The sequence below is a fragment of the Monopterus albus genome, unplaced genomic scaffold (assembly GCF_001952655.1).
Source record: "Monopterus albus unplaced genomic scaffold, M_albus_1.0 scaffold1.1, whole genome shotgun sequence".
Lineage (NCBI taxonomy): Eukaryota > Metazoa > Chordata > Actinopteri > Synbranchiformes > Synbranchidae > Monopterus > Monopterus albus.
Genome location: NW_018127881.1, coordinates 3,356,700 through 3,376,328, shown reverse-complemented (window position 1 = coordinate 3,376,328; position 19,629 = coordinate 3,356,700). Strand labels below are relative to the sequence as shown.

General features: G+C 39.8%; 1 protein-coding gene across 1 annotated transcript in view; it reads right to left on the bottom strand.

Moving 5' to 3' along the window:
- Positions 1–9,494: 9,494 nt before the first annotated feature.
- Positions 9,495–19,629, bottom strand: part of LOC109957846 (acid-sensing ion channel 1-like) — a 45,040-nt gene continuing 34,905 nt past the window's right edge. Inside the window, 7 exon segments of the mRNA XM_020596074.1 lie at positions 9,495–10,658; positions 11,278–11,379; positions 12,027–12,106; positions 12,396–12,487; positions 15,358–15,511; positions 15,993–16,049; positions 17,010–17,160. Of these exon segments, the coding sequence (XP_020451730.1) occupies positions 10,563–10,658; positions 11,278–11,379; positions 12,027–12,106; positions 12,396–12,487; positions 15,358–15,511; positions 15,993–16,049; positions 17,010–17,160 (732 nt within the window). The 3' untranslated portion in view covers positions 9,495–10,562.

Below are 19,629 nucleotides of genomic sequence, written 5' to 3'. Positions count from 1 at the left end.
GATCTCTCTACTGCTCACAAAAAAAATAATATATATATATATTTTTTAAATCGTCAAATCTAAAGGCTCTGATATTTGAGGTACCTGCCTAGAACATCTGGTCTGGCAAGAAGAGGTAACAGCAGCTTTTTCAACCAAGTAAATGGGGATCAATCACTGCAATCTACTCACCAAACCATGTGCTAAAAACTCAAACAGGCGACTTCTTCTATCTGGCTGCATGAGTTCCAGATAGATAAATCCAGCAGACAAATATCAAATCACTTATTGTAGCGTCCCTCCAGCAGTCACTCCAAAAAATGAGAGACGAAGGCAAAATGCACTCCTCAGCCTATGGTGGAAGCAGGGAGGGAGGACGGGTGATAGACATCGACTTGTCAATAACACAGGCTAGATGAATGCACTCTGCTTTTTCCACACAGCACAGTGTGGGCAGAAGTATGTCTGTCATTTAGTGCTTTTTACACTATACATCAACGCAACCTTGATTTATCTGAGAACAACTGGAACTCTGCAGCATTCAGAGTATGAATCCTCTTTCACTGTATCGTGAAAGGCTGCTCGTATGAGTGAAAGCAGTCAAGGATGCTGGAGGGAAAAAAAAAAAGACAGAACATCCTTTCACTGAACTGTGTTTCAGGTTGCCATTAGCTAAGCAGCAGACACTTTGATTGCTGTGGATTAGTGATGAATTATTTATAATTTCTATGATGACTTAAAACAAACCTGCTATTCTAAGGACCAGAATATTAGCTCAGGGCTCCAGAGTAACATTTAATATTGGTGGCACTAGTGCCACGTCTCTCGGATGGTGGCACCACCTCTGTTTACAACATAATGCAAAAGAATTCATTTTTCACAAATACTTTAAACAACCTTACCTTCTAATGTGCATAGCCTATATACTATATATAATGAAATTTAAAAGGAACCTTATGGAAAAAAAATAAATAGAAAAATCACTTCTGGAACATGTTTCCACCTCTTTTTATGTAGTCATTTTAGTGCTCTATAGCCTAGTAGTCAACATGATGATAATGACAACAATTAGGCTATTATATTTCAATTGAAGTATAAACCAATGAATTGCACTCATGCTTTGCCATTTGTGTATGCAATTTATTTGTATTCCCATTTATTTCTGAAGAATTTCCGGTCTTTGGTGATGTCTGTGTTAGACTTGATGAGCAGTTCAGCTCTCTCACTCATCTGGCTAATGCCAGCTTTTTGAGCTAAAGTTAGTAGCCTACTACTTAAAGGAGGACTTCAGCCACTACTAAGTTCAAACTGGGACTTTGCTATACATGGGCGGTGTGTATATGTGCAACTTTGATCCATTCAATCCACACTGACTAGGACCTCCATGCAGCACCTCTCATCAGAACAGCTCTCTGCTGTCACCAGGTTGACCAATAGCAGAAATGTACCCGACAAATACACCTCAAATGCTCCAAAGGAAAAAAGACTTGAAGCGTAAACAAAGGGTCCAGGGATGACATGTGTCTCAGAGTCAGTGAGGATTGACAGATCTGACAGATTGAAAGTTTCTGCCTCATGAGATGGGCGGGGTACAGAAATGCTGCGATGACAGTATTGCAGAGATTGTCACATTTGTCCACCATGTCTACCGTGAGACCAGTCATTAATGCATAACCTGTTTATTCTGCAGCTGCACCCAGTGCGACCTTTGAAAAAAGTCCCCCACCTTTTCTGTTTATCCTTTAATCTACATGGGTTTATCTCAAACTTTTAAATGAATTTCACTGCAAAGGGAGTCACTGTACATTTTATTTGCAGAGCGAGATAACTCAAAAATAACAGCAATAATAAATACTTTAATGTACCTGAAACAGGACTGCATCATATTACAACTCTGCAAAGCAAAACCTCCTAATCAGTGAGGCACAGTGCCATCATGTCTTCCTTTTAGTCACCACTTATAATACCTAAAATATGAAATTTTCACACAAATTTATATTAAGTCAAGGTACTGTCTGTGCATTATGCATGGTGTATTGAAAAATTTTAGGTGCGCTGAAATCAATTCTTGTATTATCTCACCGTAAGCACCAAAAGGCACACCACATCATATTCCTCATATAAATAGATAAACGGAATTCATGTTTTCACACCACATTTTCATCACACCATTGCTGCTTTTGTACATCTGAAGTGTAATATTACTAACAAAATGCCAGTGAGCCTCACTGTCAAGGATTTATCTTTAGCTGCTGTCTCCAAACATCTGTTAATCACACCAATATTCCCTGGATGGACAGACAGACCTCCAGATGTTAGGGTGGAGTGACTCTCTAGTTACTATAGATAGAAAGCTTTTAAAACATATGCCGTTACAATATCCCACAGTGCAAATCTACTCAAAGAAACATTTTATCAAATCACAAATATCCTAACAGTTTAGGTGTGGAACCGCAGCACGTATTTGTACAGCAAAGCTTAAAACAAACTTTCAAAATATCTGTGACGTAATTCCAAGGTTTACCAAGTACGGGCACTAATGTTGCCTTTAAGAGCTGGATAACACAAGTTGCTGTAGCTTGCAACAAATCGTCCTGAAACAAGGACAGGGCACAGCCTAGTCCTAAGTTTGAGCCTCGCTAGCAGTCACTGTTTAAATGCCTTTTGCATTGACAAAGAGGGAGCTTGGTGCTGCCTATTCATTCAAACTATACAGTGTATGTTACTTGACAATGCAGCTTTTGAACTTCAGAAGTCAATAAAAGCTTTAACTCCCAAAAGTTAAACATATTAAAGACTCACTTTATTACGTTTTTTGCAAAGCACTCGAAATCCCCATAACGTGTTTCCAGCGAGAAAACGAACGTCAAGCGAAACACAGCGTAACTAACAGCTAGCGCCATATTAACAAGCTAAGCTAACTAATTGGCTACCGTGACTAACTAGCTAATCGTAATGTTAGCGGGCGGGAGGGTTAGCAAATTCAAACAAACTCTGATAGTCATTAAAAGTAACCTGTTAAAACGTTTCTGACAGGTAACTACTTTTCAACCGTGGTGCTAGTGAATACAGGCTGTCCGCACCAGTAACGGTGGTTAACGTTAGCCATCAGTGACAAAGCAGCGGTAAGAGGCTTTGTTCTAGCGGACTGGCTAACGCGTCAGCAGCAAAGATGGAGCGATATCTCACCGGGTACCCAGGCCCGGGCATCGGGGAACGGTACATGTGGTTCTGCGCGGCCGGGGACGGTCCCATTCTTCCAGAAGGAGTCCCGGGCCCCATGCCTGGTCCTGCACCCGCTACTGGAGGTCCAGGTCCCATTGCTCCACCGCTACCACCCGTCGGTGCCGTCTGGAACCCCCCTCTGGCCGCCATCTCCTCTCTGAATGTCGCCGCCGGTGGACGAACGGAATTACCGCGAGAACGAGAGTTTTGGCTGATGGTGCAGTGGTGACCCCTACTGTATATTTTATGGTACTGCAGTTAAACCGTGGCCCCCTGATTATGATGATGGTGATGATGGATTAGGATGAATTATGAACGAGAGTTTTGGCTGATGGTGCAGTAGTGACCCCTACTGTATATTTGATGGTACTGCAGTTAAACTGTGGCCCCCTGATTATGACGATGGTGATGATGAATTAGGATGAATTAGGAAATCGTCTTGGATTACTGGACAATTTCAAGATGTCATCAAACCAATGGTGAAAAAAGTACTAAAATCTCTGTCTTAATGAAGAATACCAATACCACACAGTAAAAAATACTGTTACAAGAAAAATCTTGCATTCAAAATTTTTTTGAGTATGAGTACAGTATTGTATCAACTAAGGACCAAAAGTAAAAACAGTTATAATACTTTAATATGGCCAAGACATATATGATAGTTATCTGGTGAATTTGCTTGGGAGATAAATTAAGTCTTAACCTATAATAAAATATGATTATTTATTTATTTATATGTTTTGTATTGGCAATATGAACATGCAAAGTGGTGAGTAACTAAAATTATCATATAAAAGTAGTGGAGCAAAAAAAAAAGTAATATTTGTCTCTGAATTATAAAGTATCAAGTAGCAGAAAATGGAAATATTTAAATAAGTGCAAGTACCTTAAAGTTGAACGTAAGTAGCCTATAGTATCAGCGCATTCCGCCACTTCATAAAATGAATATATACTAAAAACCTAAGCAGTTAGAACAGTGTAAAACCTCAAGACTACCTTGATAACATTATTATGACATATTATAAGTTACTGAATATAAATCATAACGCATTTGTAATAAACTATGTCAATAACTGGAATAGAACTTAATAGTCAAAACTGCTCCTCCACATCGAGAGGAACCAGCTGAGGTGGCTCGGGCATCTGTTTCGGATGCCTCCTGGGCGCCTTCCTAGGGAGGTGTTCCGGGCATGTCCCACCGGGAGGAGGCCCCGTGGAAGACCCAGGACATGCTGGAGGGACTATGTCTCTCGGTTTGCCTGGGAACGCATTCCCCCAGAGGAGCCGGAGGAAGTGTCTGGAGAGAGGGAAGTCTGGGCATCTTTGCTTAGACTGCTGCCCCTGTGACCCGGTTCCAGATAAGCGGAGGAAAATGGATGGATGGATGGAGTCAAAACTGAATACTTAAATAAATTAGAAACAAATTCAACCTAGTCACCTTATGTAATTTGTATTGCTACTGTATATCATATTTATTTCTATGCGTAGCCTATATGTATACAGTACCTTTTTAGGCTGATTTATGCACTTATTTGAACTCAGTTACTGCATTAAGATTTTGGTGCACATTTCTGGTGTCAGGGAGGAAACAAGAAGGTTGGCATCCTTTTGTTTGTATTGTCACCCACTTCACCTATCAGAAACCGCAAACAACATCTGAAGCAGACGAAAGAATAGAAGGACAGTATGCTTTACATGGGACATATGTGGAAAATAATAACGTAACTGTGCTATTGTAAGTTCATTTTAACCTGTGTAAACTTAACAAGTGAAGGACATAAGCCATAATAACACAAAAGTTAGACTATTACAGCAGCTCTAAACAAAATGCCTGACAGAAGTAGCAATACTCTTAAAAGATTAGGAGTTTTATGATATTTTTGGTTTCTAGCTTGAATGCCAAGTCACAAGTGCTTCTGCAGATTTTTTTTTTTTTTTTTTTTTTTTGTTAGACTGTGCTATCACATAAACACAGGTATTACAGTTTGGGAAAATTAAGTTAAAATAGTTTCCCAGGGGTTCATGAATGAGTAAATAAGCCACTGCCTTTTTTTATTTGCTCCATCAGGAAAGTTTTTGATATGGAACTGTTTTATATGAACTTCTTTGAATTCATTTCATTCTTATTATGTTCCATCTGCAGAGACAGTCAAATAAGTAACTGAACCTCTGGAGTAGTTTTCTAACAAGTAAACAACAAGAGTAGAGCGGCTAGGGTTCTGTAACTCAGCCACAGAATCAAACACATTTCTACACTTCCCCCTAATTAGTATGAAGCTACAACAGTACAAAACATGGCAACCCATCTGTTTGCATAGCCTGTTTGTGCTTGATCAGAGTGTGGGTGAGTGTGAGTACGTAAAACAGAAGGGGGAGGGGGGTTACATTATACTTTTTGAAACACAGTGTAGCAGAATCCTCATTTACGGGACTCAGAAGTATCTGATTTAATGCATTGTGGTTCAGAGCTCCACAGAGGATTTTACATCCTCTGTTTGTGTCAGATTGCATCTGATTAGGTTTACAGTACCTTTTACAGGGTGTTCCGATATTAAACAAAAGAATCAGGGATCCCACTGTAAACAAATGGAAGGTCAGATCAGTCAGGCCAAAGTCTGAAATAAAATACAATGTCTTTGCGTGCTTAAAAACTTGACTGCATTATAACTAATGATCCTTTTAATGAGCAGAATGTAAAGTGGAGCCCAGGCGAGCTGGATCGCAGCTTTATCTATGACAAACGGCTGAACATCCTAATTGTACTGAGAGATCTGTCAGAATAAATTTATACCAGAAAAGGGACTCATCTGACATGTTGGTGGGAGACAGAGCCAATTCCACTTTAAAAATTTATTTCTGTAAAGTATAGATCCAGAAATAAAGAGTAGTCTACAGCAGGCTAAAAATCACCAGGTCAAAATTGGGTCAATATTTGGTTAAGTTCACCCAGTAAAATGACCCAAAACTAAAACTATGGGTTTTGCTGATTAATGCTTTTATATTACTATTTACATTTTCATTTAATCTGCCAATTTTGTTTTGATTAATCATTATGAAATGTGAAAAAGATCCAAGTAATATCTTGATAAGTTGGCGACAGTGGTACTATTTTCCTGCATTTTTGATTGCTTGGTTTCTCTGCTGCATTTGGGGCAACTTACAATTTAATATTGCATTGTAATAGTTGTGTGTCTGTTTTTCTTTTATCTTTGTCTATTTGTTTTCATCTTATTTTATTTCATTTTAACAATACTTTAACTCTATTGTTTCTTAATTGATTTTAATCGGCAATGTATCCATTCAAGTGTAGGTATCACTTAAATGATGCAGGTAGAGCTAGAGAAAAAGAACTATATTTACCTCTCAAATGTGGTGGAGTATAAACTAATATTCATTAAAGTACTTAACCTCCTCAAAATTGTTCCATAGTAGAATAAATGTAGTTCGGTTTTTCACCTCATGACACTGCTATAATCTGCTATCACCATTTTCAAACTTGAATGTCGCCATTTGTACTGATAATTATGTACATCCCTTGTATCATTTTGTACAATACAGTACATAAAGATAAATAACCCAGAACTGGGCCAATTTAGTGTGTGTTGATTAGAAGCAAATTACATGTGATTTAGAGGGTCCTGAGCAGTTACAGCAGAAGGCATGATTATACTGAAACCTGGAAGAAACATGCACACAAAGTATCAAACAGAAAACAATAGAGGTTTCTTGCATAAAAACTGTCCCTTGTAAATGAAATCCAGCTTCCTGCGGTGATTAGATGAGACTATTAAAGAAGAACAGACAATTTGGCATAAATTCCATTATAAGAGGAGCTCTCTCTCTTCTACTGTCCAGATTGGCCATGTGACAACCACCAAAGTGAAAACGAGGGAGGAAATCTCTGATGTTTTTATCAGGGAGCTGAATGAGGGTACATAATTATTTAACCTCATTCAGAGAGGAGCTATGGAGTTGCCAAAGACTTCGTGACATGAACAATTAAAGCTACAGGACTGCAGGCAATCCTTGCTTATCCAGATTGTTTGGCAAGATTTCCAGTTTATCTGAACTCCTGCTGGTGCTGCCATCTCCCACACACCCACCTGATTTGCCCTGAAGCCTTATCAGGATGCAGGAAGCATCTTCTGCTGGATTTCTGTCACTGGTAGGCAGCTATCCTGTATTCTGACCCTCTTTTCAATCCTCTAAAGCTGTTTTCAAACAAATAAACGATACCAAACATCCTTTTTTCCCCCAAAGGCAATTTAAATGCGAAACATACTATATTCTCACCAAACATGAAGCGAATATGGAAAGTGAAGTTCTAAAAGGTCATGCTCCAAAAGTTCACATCCAGTGATGATGACCTGCAGGTGCAGGTTCTGCTAAATACAAGGACTGCATTCTATACTGATAAAAGAAAGCAACTTGGAAAAGTTCACTAGTTGGTGCGGCCGCTGAAACTGTACCATGGTCATTTTTGGACCTGCATCAGGATGTCCGTGGGACAATTTGAGATGCTGTTGCTGCTGCCACAACATTTGGAGAAGCAGAGGAGCAATTACAATGACCTGAATAACCAGGAACAGCGCCTGGCCATATGTCTGAGATAAAATGTATACTGAACACACCTTTAATAAATAGGTTTAGCTCACGGTGCACCATGCACTTGTGGTGACAATGTCACGACCTTCCAGCTGCATCATGATTGGTCACATTTGTTCCTGTCCTGGACAAAAAGTTAGAAAAAAAATCTATCTTGAGTCGAAAAGAATAAAAGCCACTCTTCTCTCAGCGATATTCCCTCGATGATGTGCAAGGCTTCACTGACATATTGGTTCAAAAATTATTATTGATGTGCGAAAAAAGTACAAAAATTCCCCCTCCAGTGTAAAAAGACTTTGAGTCTCATAATGTCACTCAGAGAAAGACACAAATGCCAGCAGGAAATGAACAGCATTATATTTTATTTCTTGATTAATTTGTCTTCTTGGCAGGTACAACAGAAAATGATGAAATCATCAGGGGGTAAATTTATGTTACAGACATTCAAAACAGGAAAAATCTTCATCAGATGTTGAAGCTGGTTCCTGAGAGCTTTAACACTTGTATAATAACGCATGGATACCAGCTGTGGTTTCTCCTCTGAATAATAAAAAATGAATGCACACTCACACTTTGATGAACAATACTGATGTTTGGTTTTCCACTGTAATAAATCATTAAAGAATGATAAGGCAAAAGTAAACTTCTTGTCCGGGAATAACCCTTGATGTGCAGTACAGAGTAACAAATGTGATTTTGAGGCACGCCATGTTTAAGGATGTAAAAGTAGGCTTTAATATTCACAGAGTCATGCATCACCAAACCACTTTTCAAATGTAAGTGTGGCAGTTGGCAGCACAAGATGTGCAGTAGAATACAAGAGAAGCCGTCCAGAGTGTGCCTCTACTGGCTGACTGACAATCTTGATAAAACCTCTACTGGGTGTGCAGGATATTTCCATCCATCCTTTTGTCACACAGCAGCTGAAACTGTAATTACATTTTAAAAGTACAGAGCTCCAAAACACCACTGTTGTTGCTTGAAGCTTTTAAAACTGCAGCACAAATGAATGGTTGAAGTAGATAAGCAATATCTAATTTAATACCACACTCCTGCCCCCAAACTCTTCAAATAATGCTGATTTAATTTCAAAGAAATGTTGTATAAAGCAAAACACAAGATAGCATGTTGATCGGAGAATATAGAGATAACAAAATGCCTTAAATGAAGTGCAGAATGCTTAATCAGATTTTCTGCAAGCCACTTGTGATTAAAAATGAACATTTGCACAGTATCTGGAGCTGTTTCTGGAGCGCCCTGCCTGTTTACCCATTAAACCACACAGACAAATAAAGGCTTCAGAGAGGGAATTCACTGATAAGAAGAAAACCTCCAAACAATAACAATTCTCAAAAGTGATAATGGCATTTTATTTATGTATTGAAAACTAAATAGACCATCCTATTACCAGGAAGATGGAGACAGGATTATCAGGCAATACTGATTATGTTTATATAAATGGGAAAAAAAGTGAAAACAGTCAGATCAACACGATATTAATAATGACAGTATATCAAGAAGAATAATACGTTTTCTTTTACATCATCTCTATATACTGGTGGTATTGTGCTTTGATAAGATTTTTGCAACTAGAACACAGATACAGAAAAGTTTTAACAGCCCCGCAAAACTCCAAAGGATTTTCAACAATTAAGTCGATTAGAAAAAGCGAACAACTCACCTCACCTCACCCCCCGGGTTAAGATAAGAGTAAATCAAGTTGAATGAGGACTCTTCGACTCATTGGGCACAGAGGAAAATGAAAAAACAAACAAACAAACAAACAAACACATGAGGAATGAAACAAGTTGCAGCTCATCCATTTACACAAACACACACCATACCAGCTTGGGTGCTGATGTTGGCACCAGTGAGCCTATGTGAGGTGACACCCACACACAGCATAGCTACACACATACCAGAAATATATGGGGTTATAATCTCTCTTTTCCTTTATATCACTGAGGCAAACTTGGTAATTATAGATATATCAAAATTAGAAGTGAAATGAAAAACATGCACCGGACAAATACAAGCATGCAATTACAGGATGAGACCTGAAATCGTTAAATGGAAGCTGATGCACCTCTACCGCTACCGCTGTCGCCCAGGACCCGAGAAAGTGTCCCTGCCCACCTGACTACTACACTCATTGTGAACACAGATACAGTACATTCTCAAACAAACTACACAGTAGGAATCCAGCTGTTGTTTTATAGAGCGCTGCAAAAGTTACAGATGTTGCTACTTGTACAGTGGAGTAAGCAGAATGAATATCTGTCCCACTAGCAGGCCGACGTTGTGTGAAACCACCGTGTTGATGTGTAATATAAAGGCATGGGGTCTTTTTCTGAGCTGCTGTCTATGGTGTGATTTCTGTATATTTTCCCTTATTTATTTTTTACACATTTTTGTCTTTTGACAGAGAGGTCCGTGTTGGCAAGGTTTCTCCATGAGTGTCCTTTTGCGGCAGTATTCCAGAGGAAAACACACAGATAGAAGAGTTTAGAGTGCTGCATGAAATAGCAGCAGAAAACTAACAGATAAACATTATATTTGGGATATCCTCTCCACTTAGCTTTAGGTGGAAGTTCTTTGTCGTATCTGATTTGTCTGTTTTCCTCCATTTCTATTAAAAAAGTCCTTCCGTTAGACTATGTATCAGTTCCTCACACTTTCTGTGTCAGATAGTTCTTGTTGTATGGTTGGCTTTGGTTGCATAACACACACTTTGAGGCTTCCCCGGGGTCTGCTCAGCAAGTGAAGTCTTCAAAGTTACCCTGGCCTGGGTGATGAGGTAGCATGTTGCCAGGGTATGTTGATGGTGTACGCAGGTTCTCGGAAGGAGCCTGAGATGGAAATGTGAAGAGAGAAGTCATAAACACCTCCTCATCTCCTGACCCAGCAACAACCTGGGTCAGGAGGTGAGAGGAAATACATGCTTAAGAAATACTCTGAAAAATTATGCAAATAATGAAGGTGGACAGAAAGAGAAAACTACAAAGTAAGTGTAGATCAGAGGAGGAGCACATCATTCCCTGCTCTTCTTCCTGGTCTCTGACTTAGAATTAAAGTGACCTGACATCATTTACATTTGGAAATAAGTGAGCTGTTACACCTTCCAAAGCTCTAATTTCAACCTGTCCCTGCTGGTCCTGTCCTTCAGCTTTGACTAAATTCCAGCCACTTTTGGCTCTCCTGCTTCTTTCAGTTTTCCCTCACTCCCAATCACTTTTTCGCTCCCACTTGTGTCTCTCAAGTCTTTCTGTCCCCTAGCTTCCTCCAACTCTGTCTCTTCACTGTCTCACTGTTTATTCTTCCACACCACCACCACCACTGTTTCATCCTCCTTCTCTCCAGCTGCAGTTAAGATCAGCGAAGACAAAGTGACACAGAGAAAGACTAGGGTGAACCTGTCAGAGCAATGCAGTCTGACATAGTGAAAGCACTTAGCAGGAGCCTACTCACATGGCGTTTCACATCATCCAGGCTCAGCACAGCTCCCCGGTCTTTGTTGGTGCGGCCTTTGTGTTTCTTCCTGAAGCATTGGCACAGCTTGTACTTGATCACCTGAAAATAGGTGATGACACTGATTACTGACTTTTAGGGATCAAAACACAGTACCCAGTTTTTTTGTTGTTTCTGCTTAATGCTTCTTTTTTGGCTTTTCATAGTTCAAGGCCACAGACTCTGGAGTTTAAAGGATGAGGCAAACTGAAATTAAAATGAGACTGATTTTATGCTTCTATAAATATGTTTCACCATTAATCTTGTGCATGAGCAGGTGTTACTTTTAGCTCCATCCATTGCACATGCACACATCTCAAATCAAGGCCTAACAAACACATAAAAAAACCTGGGCTTCACTGGTATAACAGAAAGCAGAAAAGATTCATGCATCAGAGAGCTACTTAAATGAGAAGGACAAAGACATTCTGACTAATCTAAAATAAAATACATCCAAAATGTTAATATATTCAGTGTTTGTTGCACAGAGATGGGCTGCAAAGTTGTGAGGGACAGAGTGTTTATCATGCTCGCTAAAATACGTCCGTATGCGGATGTTAACACCGTGTGAAAAACTTGATTATGTGAGCGAGCAATTTCAGAATAATGTAGCAGCACAAATTTCCACAAACAATACATTACACTGGATGTTTTATCTACTGTAAGCGAGCAGCTCCACATAATGAGACTTCACAAAAGAGACATTTTACCTCATATAGATAGTCAAAGAGTTCAAGGATGGTGAGGAGGCTGGCTCCAATGAAAAGGCCCATTTGGCCTCCGATATCGCCTGGAAAGACAAACAAGAAAGAACAAATTGTGGAAATCATCCCATATGAAACAGAGGCTGACTTTAAAACATACTTTTTATCTTTGAAAAGTGAAAAACAAAACAGAAAACACAGCAAAATGTAGCTGAACAGTCATGATAGATTAAAGAGACAGTTTTGTGTCTTCTGGGAGCTGAATTGTAAAAATGCAAGCACTTGTGCTACTGTCACTTTGAATAAAAAGCATCTGTCACATTGCATACCGCATATGATTTATTCCCAAGCAAACACAGACAGCCATTTCCTTACCCAAAAGCCCTGCGAATTCATAGGCTTTCGTTTGTTCAATTGTTTCGTAGTTCAGTGCTTCGAAGTAGATATCCAGAACCAGAATGTTCTCACTGTGAACAGAAAGAAAAACACATCTTTGTCTTAGTGTAATCCACACACAGTACTTAATTTTCTCATATTTATGTCTAGACACTTTATACACTTTGTTATCAAAGTGTCCTCAGGTGGAGAAGATGACTGGTGAGTCAGACGCTTCCTGAAAATAATATGGTAAATGGTCTTATACTTGTATAACGCTTTTCTACACTTTTACAGCAGACTCAAAGCGCTTTTACACTACTCGGCCATTCATCCATTTGCACTCCCAAACACTCACACATTCACACACCAGTGACATCACCGGGAGCAGCTGGGGGTTCAGTGTCTTGTTCAAGGACACTTTGACTGGACAAGCCGGGAATCGAAACCACTAATCCTTCGGTTAGGAAAGGACCCGCTCTACCTCCTGAGCCACAGCCGCCCCCTGCAATGTAATATAATATATAATATATATAGTAGATGTGGGCGGCATGGTGGGTAGTGATTAGTCGCCTTACAGCAAGAAGGTACTGGGTTCGCACCTCGGCCGACCCGGGGCCCTTCTGTGTGGAGTTTGCATGTTCTCCCTGTGCCTGCGTGGGGTTTCTCCAGGTGCTCTGGATTCTTCCCACAGTCCAAAGACATGCAGCTTAGGTTGATTGTTAACTCTAAACTGCCCCTAGGAGTAAGTGTGGGTTTGAGTGGTTGTCTGTCTCTATGTGTCAGCCCTGTGACAGACTAGTGACCTGTCCAGGGTATTACCTGCTTCTCACCCAAAGTCAGCTGGGATTGGCTCCAGCCTCCCTGCGACCCTCATTAGTATAAACAGTAGAGATAATGAATGGATGGATATAATAGATGTGTAGAGTTCAGAAAATAACCTGCCTTCAGTAAGTCATTTCCCCTAGGTGGGTGTAGTCATTGAAGAATACAAGGGAAATGATGACAGTTGTTTGATTTAATACAGTGTTAATGTCTAAAACTTGTGACTTCAGCAGAAAGAAAAAGAATGGGAATTGCTTAAAAGGCCTGGGGCAAAGCAGGCCATTATTTTGAGTCCTGATTATCTTCTTTATGAGTAGAGTAGAACTTCACGCTCCACTGGAATTGAGACCAAAACTGCAATTGAATTTTGTAGTATCTTTTTTTTGTATTTGGTGAGCCGTTTTAACACTTAAATTTAAATCAAGACAAGTAATGACCTGTCAGTCCCAAAAGAAACTCTGCTGAAGCTGAGGGCTGAGTAGAAATGATTAAATGCAAATTACAGCTGATAATAGATATACTTCCAGCTCTGCAGCTTCACTGCAGTGTTATATATTGCTACAGTAATCTCTTGATACAACTGACCTGTATAACCTTTTAAGCCAGTTTGATCACGTTTGTATCATTTCGTGTTCATATATTTCCACTTCTAGTGGCAAAAGTTGTGGTGTCCGACGCGTGGTTCATCATTTACTTTAAGTATTACAACTGCTTATCCATCATCTTTAGTAATGTTAATGTTGTTGATGTTTAAACTGTTAACTTTTAGTGTTTTATTGTTTGGACTCCTCTGCCTCCTTGCTAACTAGTTTTCTTGCATATCACAACACAGTTTTCAGGTCTTACAGCCGAGTCAAAATGTGGATCCATTTTTTAAAATCAAACTGCAGTTTCTTTCTTTCTTGCTTTCAAATCAGTTGAGCTTCTCAAAAATCTTTCCATGTACCCTCTGGCAATTGCTGAGGTACTTAGTTCCTGGGGTATAACTACCCTTGGCTGGGAATCACTGATATTGGTGGTTTGTGTGTTGTTATTAGTGATATTCCTGGGTGTTTTCTCTGGATTTCAGGCCCATCTGTGTGAGGTGTCAGCCTTCAGTTTGAACGTAGTTTTCTCGCTGTCACCTGTTCTCACTGTAAATAAGTAACCTGCAACACATCTGATCAGAGCTGCTATCATGAAGCTGTCTCTCTCACTCCGTGTTTGTGTGATTCCCAGTAGAAAGACGGGGCACTGTCACAGACTTCAGTTTCACACCACTAAACACTGTGAAGCCCAGACACCAGAACACTCCCAGTTAATGTTCATCAAACTGATATGCTTGGAAATATGGCCAGTCAAAAATGAGCAGGATGGATTCACATCTGTCCACAGTGAATGAGAAAAACCTTTCCGAAGGGAGACGTAAAAGGTTTTTGCTGCACTCTGGCTACATACAGCGTAATTATCTTGTCCTCAACAGCTCCGCTGGGAGTGATAGATAAAAGTTTAAACTATTATTGCAACCTCTCCTCATTTTCTTGAACTTCTTTTGATCTTTTCAGTAGATTTGGCAAAGAAACCCTCATTACTTAACTGATTAATCAAGTGAGGCTCTAACTGGAAGCTCCCTATTTTATTTCCTCACCTCAATTAAAAAAATCCAGGTTTGAGAAGGGGAAAACTGATTGCAGCAGTTACTGAGGAGTCGTTAGGCAAGTTACCCGAAGGGGAAATCGACCCATAAACACATAAATTCCACAGAGAAAAAAAGGAGGAGGCAATAAAAATTGTTTGGTGGCATTTTTTTCTTATCCTTGTGTCTTATCTTTTTAATGCAGCTGTCTTGTCAGTGTGCCCTTGCAAGAGCGGTCATAAACCTCAAGGACCTTTCCCTGGTTAAACAAAGTCAAATAAATAAAATAAAACTTTTAGCCTTACTAGTAACTGACAGTTGATGTGACCTCGTTTCAAGAGATTTACAGTGCAGCTTTTATGGTGTTTATGCACTAAGTAGTTTAATCAGTTTTAAACAATGATAAACATTAGCTTTTAGTCTTAGTTCCTCACAATCAAGACCACTAAATTAAAAGCTGAAGCAGTTCTTATAAATCCAAGCTCATCCTTAGATAAATAAGACATTAAAAATGTGACTTACGCTATGTACTGCTCTGTCTTGTTGAATTTCTTGGCAAGGTATTTGGCTGATGCTTTGCTGGGTATCTTGACAAAGGACAGCTCTTTGCCGTAGCGTGTCAAGTTGCATGGTGTGTCGCACACACAATAGTCACTGTCTTTCTCAACAAGAAAGTCTGAAAAATGAAGCAGGCAGAAAGAGAGCGAGAGATGGAGAAGCCAGAAACAGACAGATTGAGAGAGAAGACACAGAGACAGATAGATTTATCAGCACCACAGGAAGACAAACAAAATACCAGAAGAAGAAGCCAACAGAGTAAATGGGGTCAAAGAAAACGTGAGGAAAAAACATCCCAGAGACCCTTAGAAGGAATACAAAAAAATTATAAGGCCTATGCTGACACGTGAGATGTTGAAAGAGCGAGAGACTGCAAGTCAATAAGAAAACAAGTACCTGAAAGGCCTGAAATGTATCAGCTGATGGAGAGACAGGGGAGTGTGAGGAGAGCCTCAGTGCCAGGTCTGAGGTTTACTATTTGAGAATGCTGAAGGGACACTATTATCTGTTATCAGCTTGGATCAGGGGCTATGAATGGTGCAACATACACACTGAAGTGTGCATAAACACACAAGCAGGATGCTGGGCTATCTCCTTACCCAAGGCAGGATCTGCACAGTCCTTGTACTGTTCCGGGGTGCAGTAGGGGGCATCACCTAAGGACAGGAAGAAGAAATACAGTGTTCTGAACAAAAAAAAGAGCAAGGGAGGAAAACGGATGACGAGATTTGGGCTTATAATTAATTTTATCTCAGACTATTACTTCCGTGCTTATCATGACTGGATATTTGTAGCAAATTCGATCTCATCTTGTAATTGATTTCATTAACTTTTGTACTTTTGCTACCTCTCATCACTACATTCAGTCTCTTCACCCTCTCTATCTTTTTGTTGTTGGCAGTTGAGCCACCCCCCTTCTTCTATCAGGACAACGCAGGAAAGATACATGTCCTAGATATAGAGGAAATTATATCAGAGCTGCTATTATTCACAGAATTTTGGTTCATACTCTTTAAAAATCACCCTAATGACATGGAGATAGGAGAGGTGAATATAAGCTGAGCACAATTCACAGGGCAGAGGAGTCTAACTGGGGAGTTCTCTATAGACTCACATTAATCAGCTGCACAATCACTGTAAGATGGCAGCTCATCCTGATTATCATGCAGACAGATTGTCTGGCTGACTATATGCAAACACAGCTGTGAAAGTGACCCCGATTTTAAAGGAAGAAATTAACAATCATTGGACAGGTAAGTGAGGGTTAATGAAAGCCAATTCCAAATGTTCTGTCTGTGCCAAACTTCTTTTGAATTTGTCATGTGAGATGCCACACAGTGATTAAATGCAGAAGGCAGACGGCAAATGCCAGTTGTAATCACTGCACTAACACAAAGTGAGAGTAGTTGAGTTTTCCGATCCACTGGAGTGTGAAAGTATCTGATTTTCTACCGTCGCTGGCAAAAAGCTGTTTGTTCCTTAACTGGCTTTTGTCACCACAATTTCACATGAAAGCACTTCTGATCACGACAACAGATGCTACAACAATCTAGATTTTTATAATCAAATACAGAAATATCCATCTCCAGCAATGAGGGGCCCCTACTGGTCCCTACCAGGCATGTGGACCATCCTGCAGTTGCAGTTCTCTACCAGGTATCGTGTCTCACAGTCGATCCGGCAGGCCGTGATGCTGTAAGTGCTGAAGAAGTCTGAGTCCATTGCCTTAGCCTTGCAGTCCCCCCATGGTGGAGGCAGGTATATCAGCTGAGAGAGAGATAGACAGCAACAGTGCAGAACTGCTTCAGTTATAAATCGCACTCTGCTGAACATTCCGTCCTCTGCTCTGTTGCACTGCAGCCATTTGACCTTGTACCTTCTGTCAATATGATGATAAACATTTCTTTGTCTTTATGATAAGTCGTGACATATCTATTGTATTTATGACAGAATGAATCTCATTCTTACTCCACAGTGAATACATGTGTATAGTGGTGTTTATTGTGGGAGCGTCTCTCCTACACAGTTCCTATTCCTAGGATCCCTCAGTGCTTTCATTGTACTGCCCACTCTTCATGCAGGAGCTGAATAGTATCAGCTGTGTAGAAGAGCTGTGATGTTGTAAGAGTTTCATTCTAAACCAGCGCTGCTGCAGGACAAAGTACGGTGTCGTGTGCCTTGCCTTTTGTTCCTACATTTTATATCACCCTTGTGCTACCTGTGCAATAAAACATGCAGTGAATGTAGTTATATGGACTGTTCTGTCATTAACAGGTCAACACAAGAAGATTGGGAAAAGGATTCAGTAACATTTTATTGTATGCATCTCCTGAGTTTCCTGCAAAGAACCATCTAGTTTGGTATTAATTATAGAAAAATAGAGTTAGTCCACTGAGTTGTGTTGACTTCATTATTGGCTTCCAGATAAATTTCCATGAAAGAAATTGCTCAATGTAAACTACAGTTTATTTATTAATTATTTAAAATGGTATTCTTCATTTATGCTGAATTGGATGGCTGTTTGTAGATACATTTAACAATATGCTTGTGTAGCTCACCTTCTGCCCTTTGAAGAAAACCTCAAGTGTGGAAGTGTACCAACTAATCACTTTCTAATTTTACATATAAACAGTACCAAATTATATGGCTCCTTCCAACAAAGCAACAAAAGCAGAAGCCAACCAAACAGGCCAGAAATCAGCACACTCCTACTGGCTGTGGCTCATGAGGTAGGGCAGTCGTCTCCTGACCAGCAAGTTGGTGGCTCGACTCCCGGTCTCCCCGCATGCCTAAGTGTCCCTGAGCAAGACACTGAACCCCGAATTGCTCCCGGTGGCTTGACTAGCGCTGGTGCATGGCAGCCTGTTGTCATTGGTGTGTGAATGGGTGAATGGTGTATTATCTTCTGTAAAGCGCTTTGGCCAGTGCAACACACTGGCCACACACAAATACAGTCCATTTACATTACAATCAATCTACAGTATATTTATATACTGTACATATATAGATAAATATAAAACAAGATAATGATGTAAATATTGCATTATACTGTTCAGATAGAAAAAGCTAATGCAACAGAGTGCATTTTGCAATTTGCAAATTATATGCAAATATAGGCAACATTAATTTAGATTTCAGCTGAATTAAAACTGAAAAATAGAAGGGTAAAATTTAATGCATTAAATGAAGTAGGCAGCTGTAAAACAGCCCCTGTGTGTTTCCATCTCATCAGCTCGAACAGTGCATCACTGAGTGCTCACGTAGCAATAAATTAAAGGCCGCTGTTGTGATTTAGGGACCTGCACTTTACAATTTGTACTGAAGTGCAAGAGGCAGCCACGTGTGTCGTTTACTGGGTTTGATTACTAATAACCCAAGGCGATGTTTAACATGTACAGACAGTATTCACACACATATACAGTACATATCCAGTCTAGAGCACTCAAGAAAACCTGATAGCTCCAAATAAAATCTAATCAGGAGACTGCAATAATTTCTCAGGTTTTTTTTCACTTCATGGATGGCTCACAAAGTCAAACGGAGCATAAAAATCATCAAAGCTGGATAAAATGTGATAATCTGTAATAGGTACTTGTGCATTTATTCACCATATCATGTGGACTATTTGCTGTACTCAGCCATCCCAAATCACCTTGTAGCAACACTGGTTACTGTTGGTTACACTTTAGCAAAAGCTTAATTGTACGAGTGTGGACAAAAGTGAATCTGGTGTAAGAGGTTTCAGTTTATTTTAGTGTGTTTAATGATCACAAAGAAGAAAACAAATCATGTTACGACTGTGACCTCAATTGCTAGAGAAAGCGATTGAAAGGGTGAAAGGCAGAAAGGAGAGAGTCAGCAAGTGGGCAGCAAAAGAGGAGGATGGAGAAACATTTTGAAGTTTTTGCTTTTTATGTTAACTAGGGGTGGAACTGCATATTTTTCTTTTGTGGGATAATGCTGGGTGGCATTTTTACAGTACAGGACTGCCGAAGCACGGTGCTGAATGAATGTGAGCAAACTGCATTAGATAAATAAAAAGCCAGTCTGCCAGCCTGTGAAATAAATAAATATAGAGAGTGACAGAGAGGAGAATCATATTATAGACAGAGGAATTGTATTAGTGGAACTGTATTGACTGTGGGAGAGGAAAAAACTTTAGGAGCTCTAGTGAGAAACGGAGAAAAACAAAGAGGGACAGTCTTCTGCAGACACGACATTGGCAGGATTCAAACT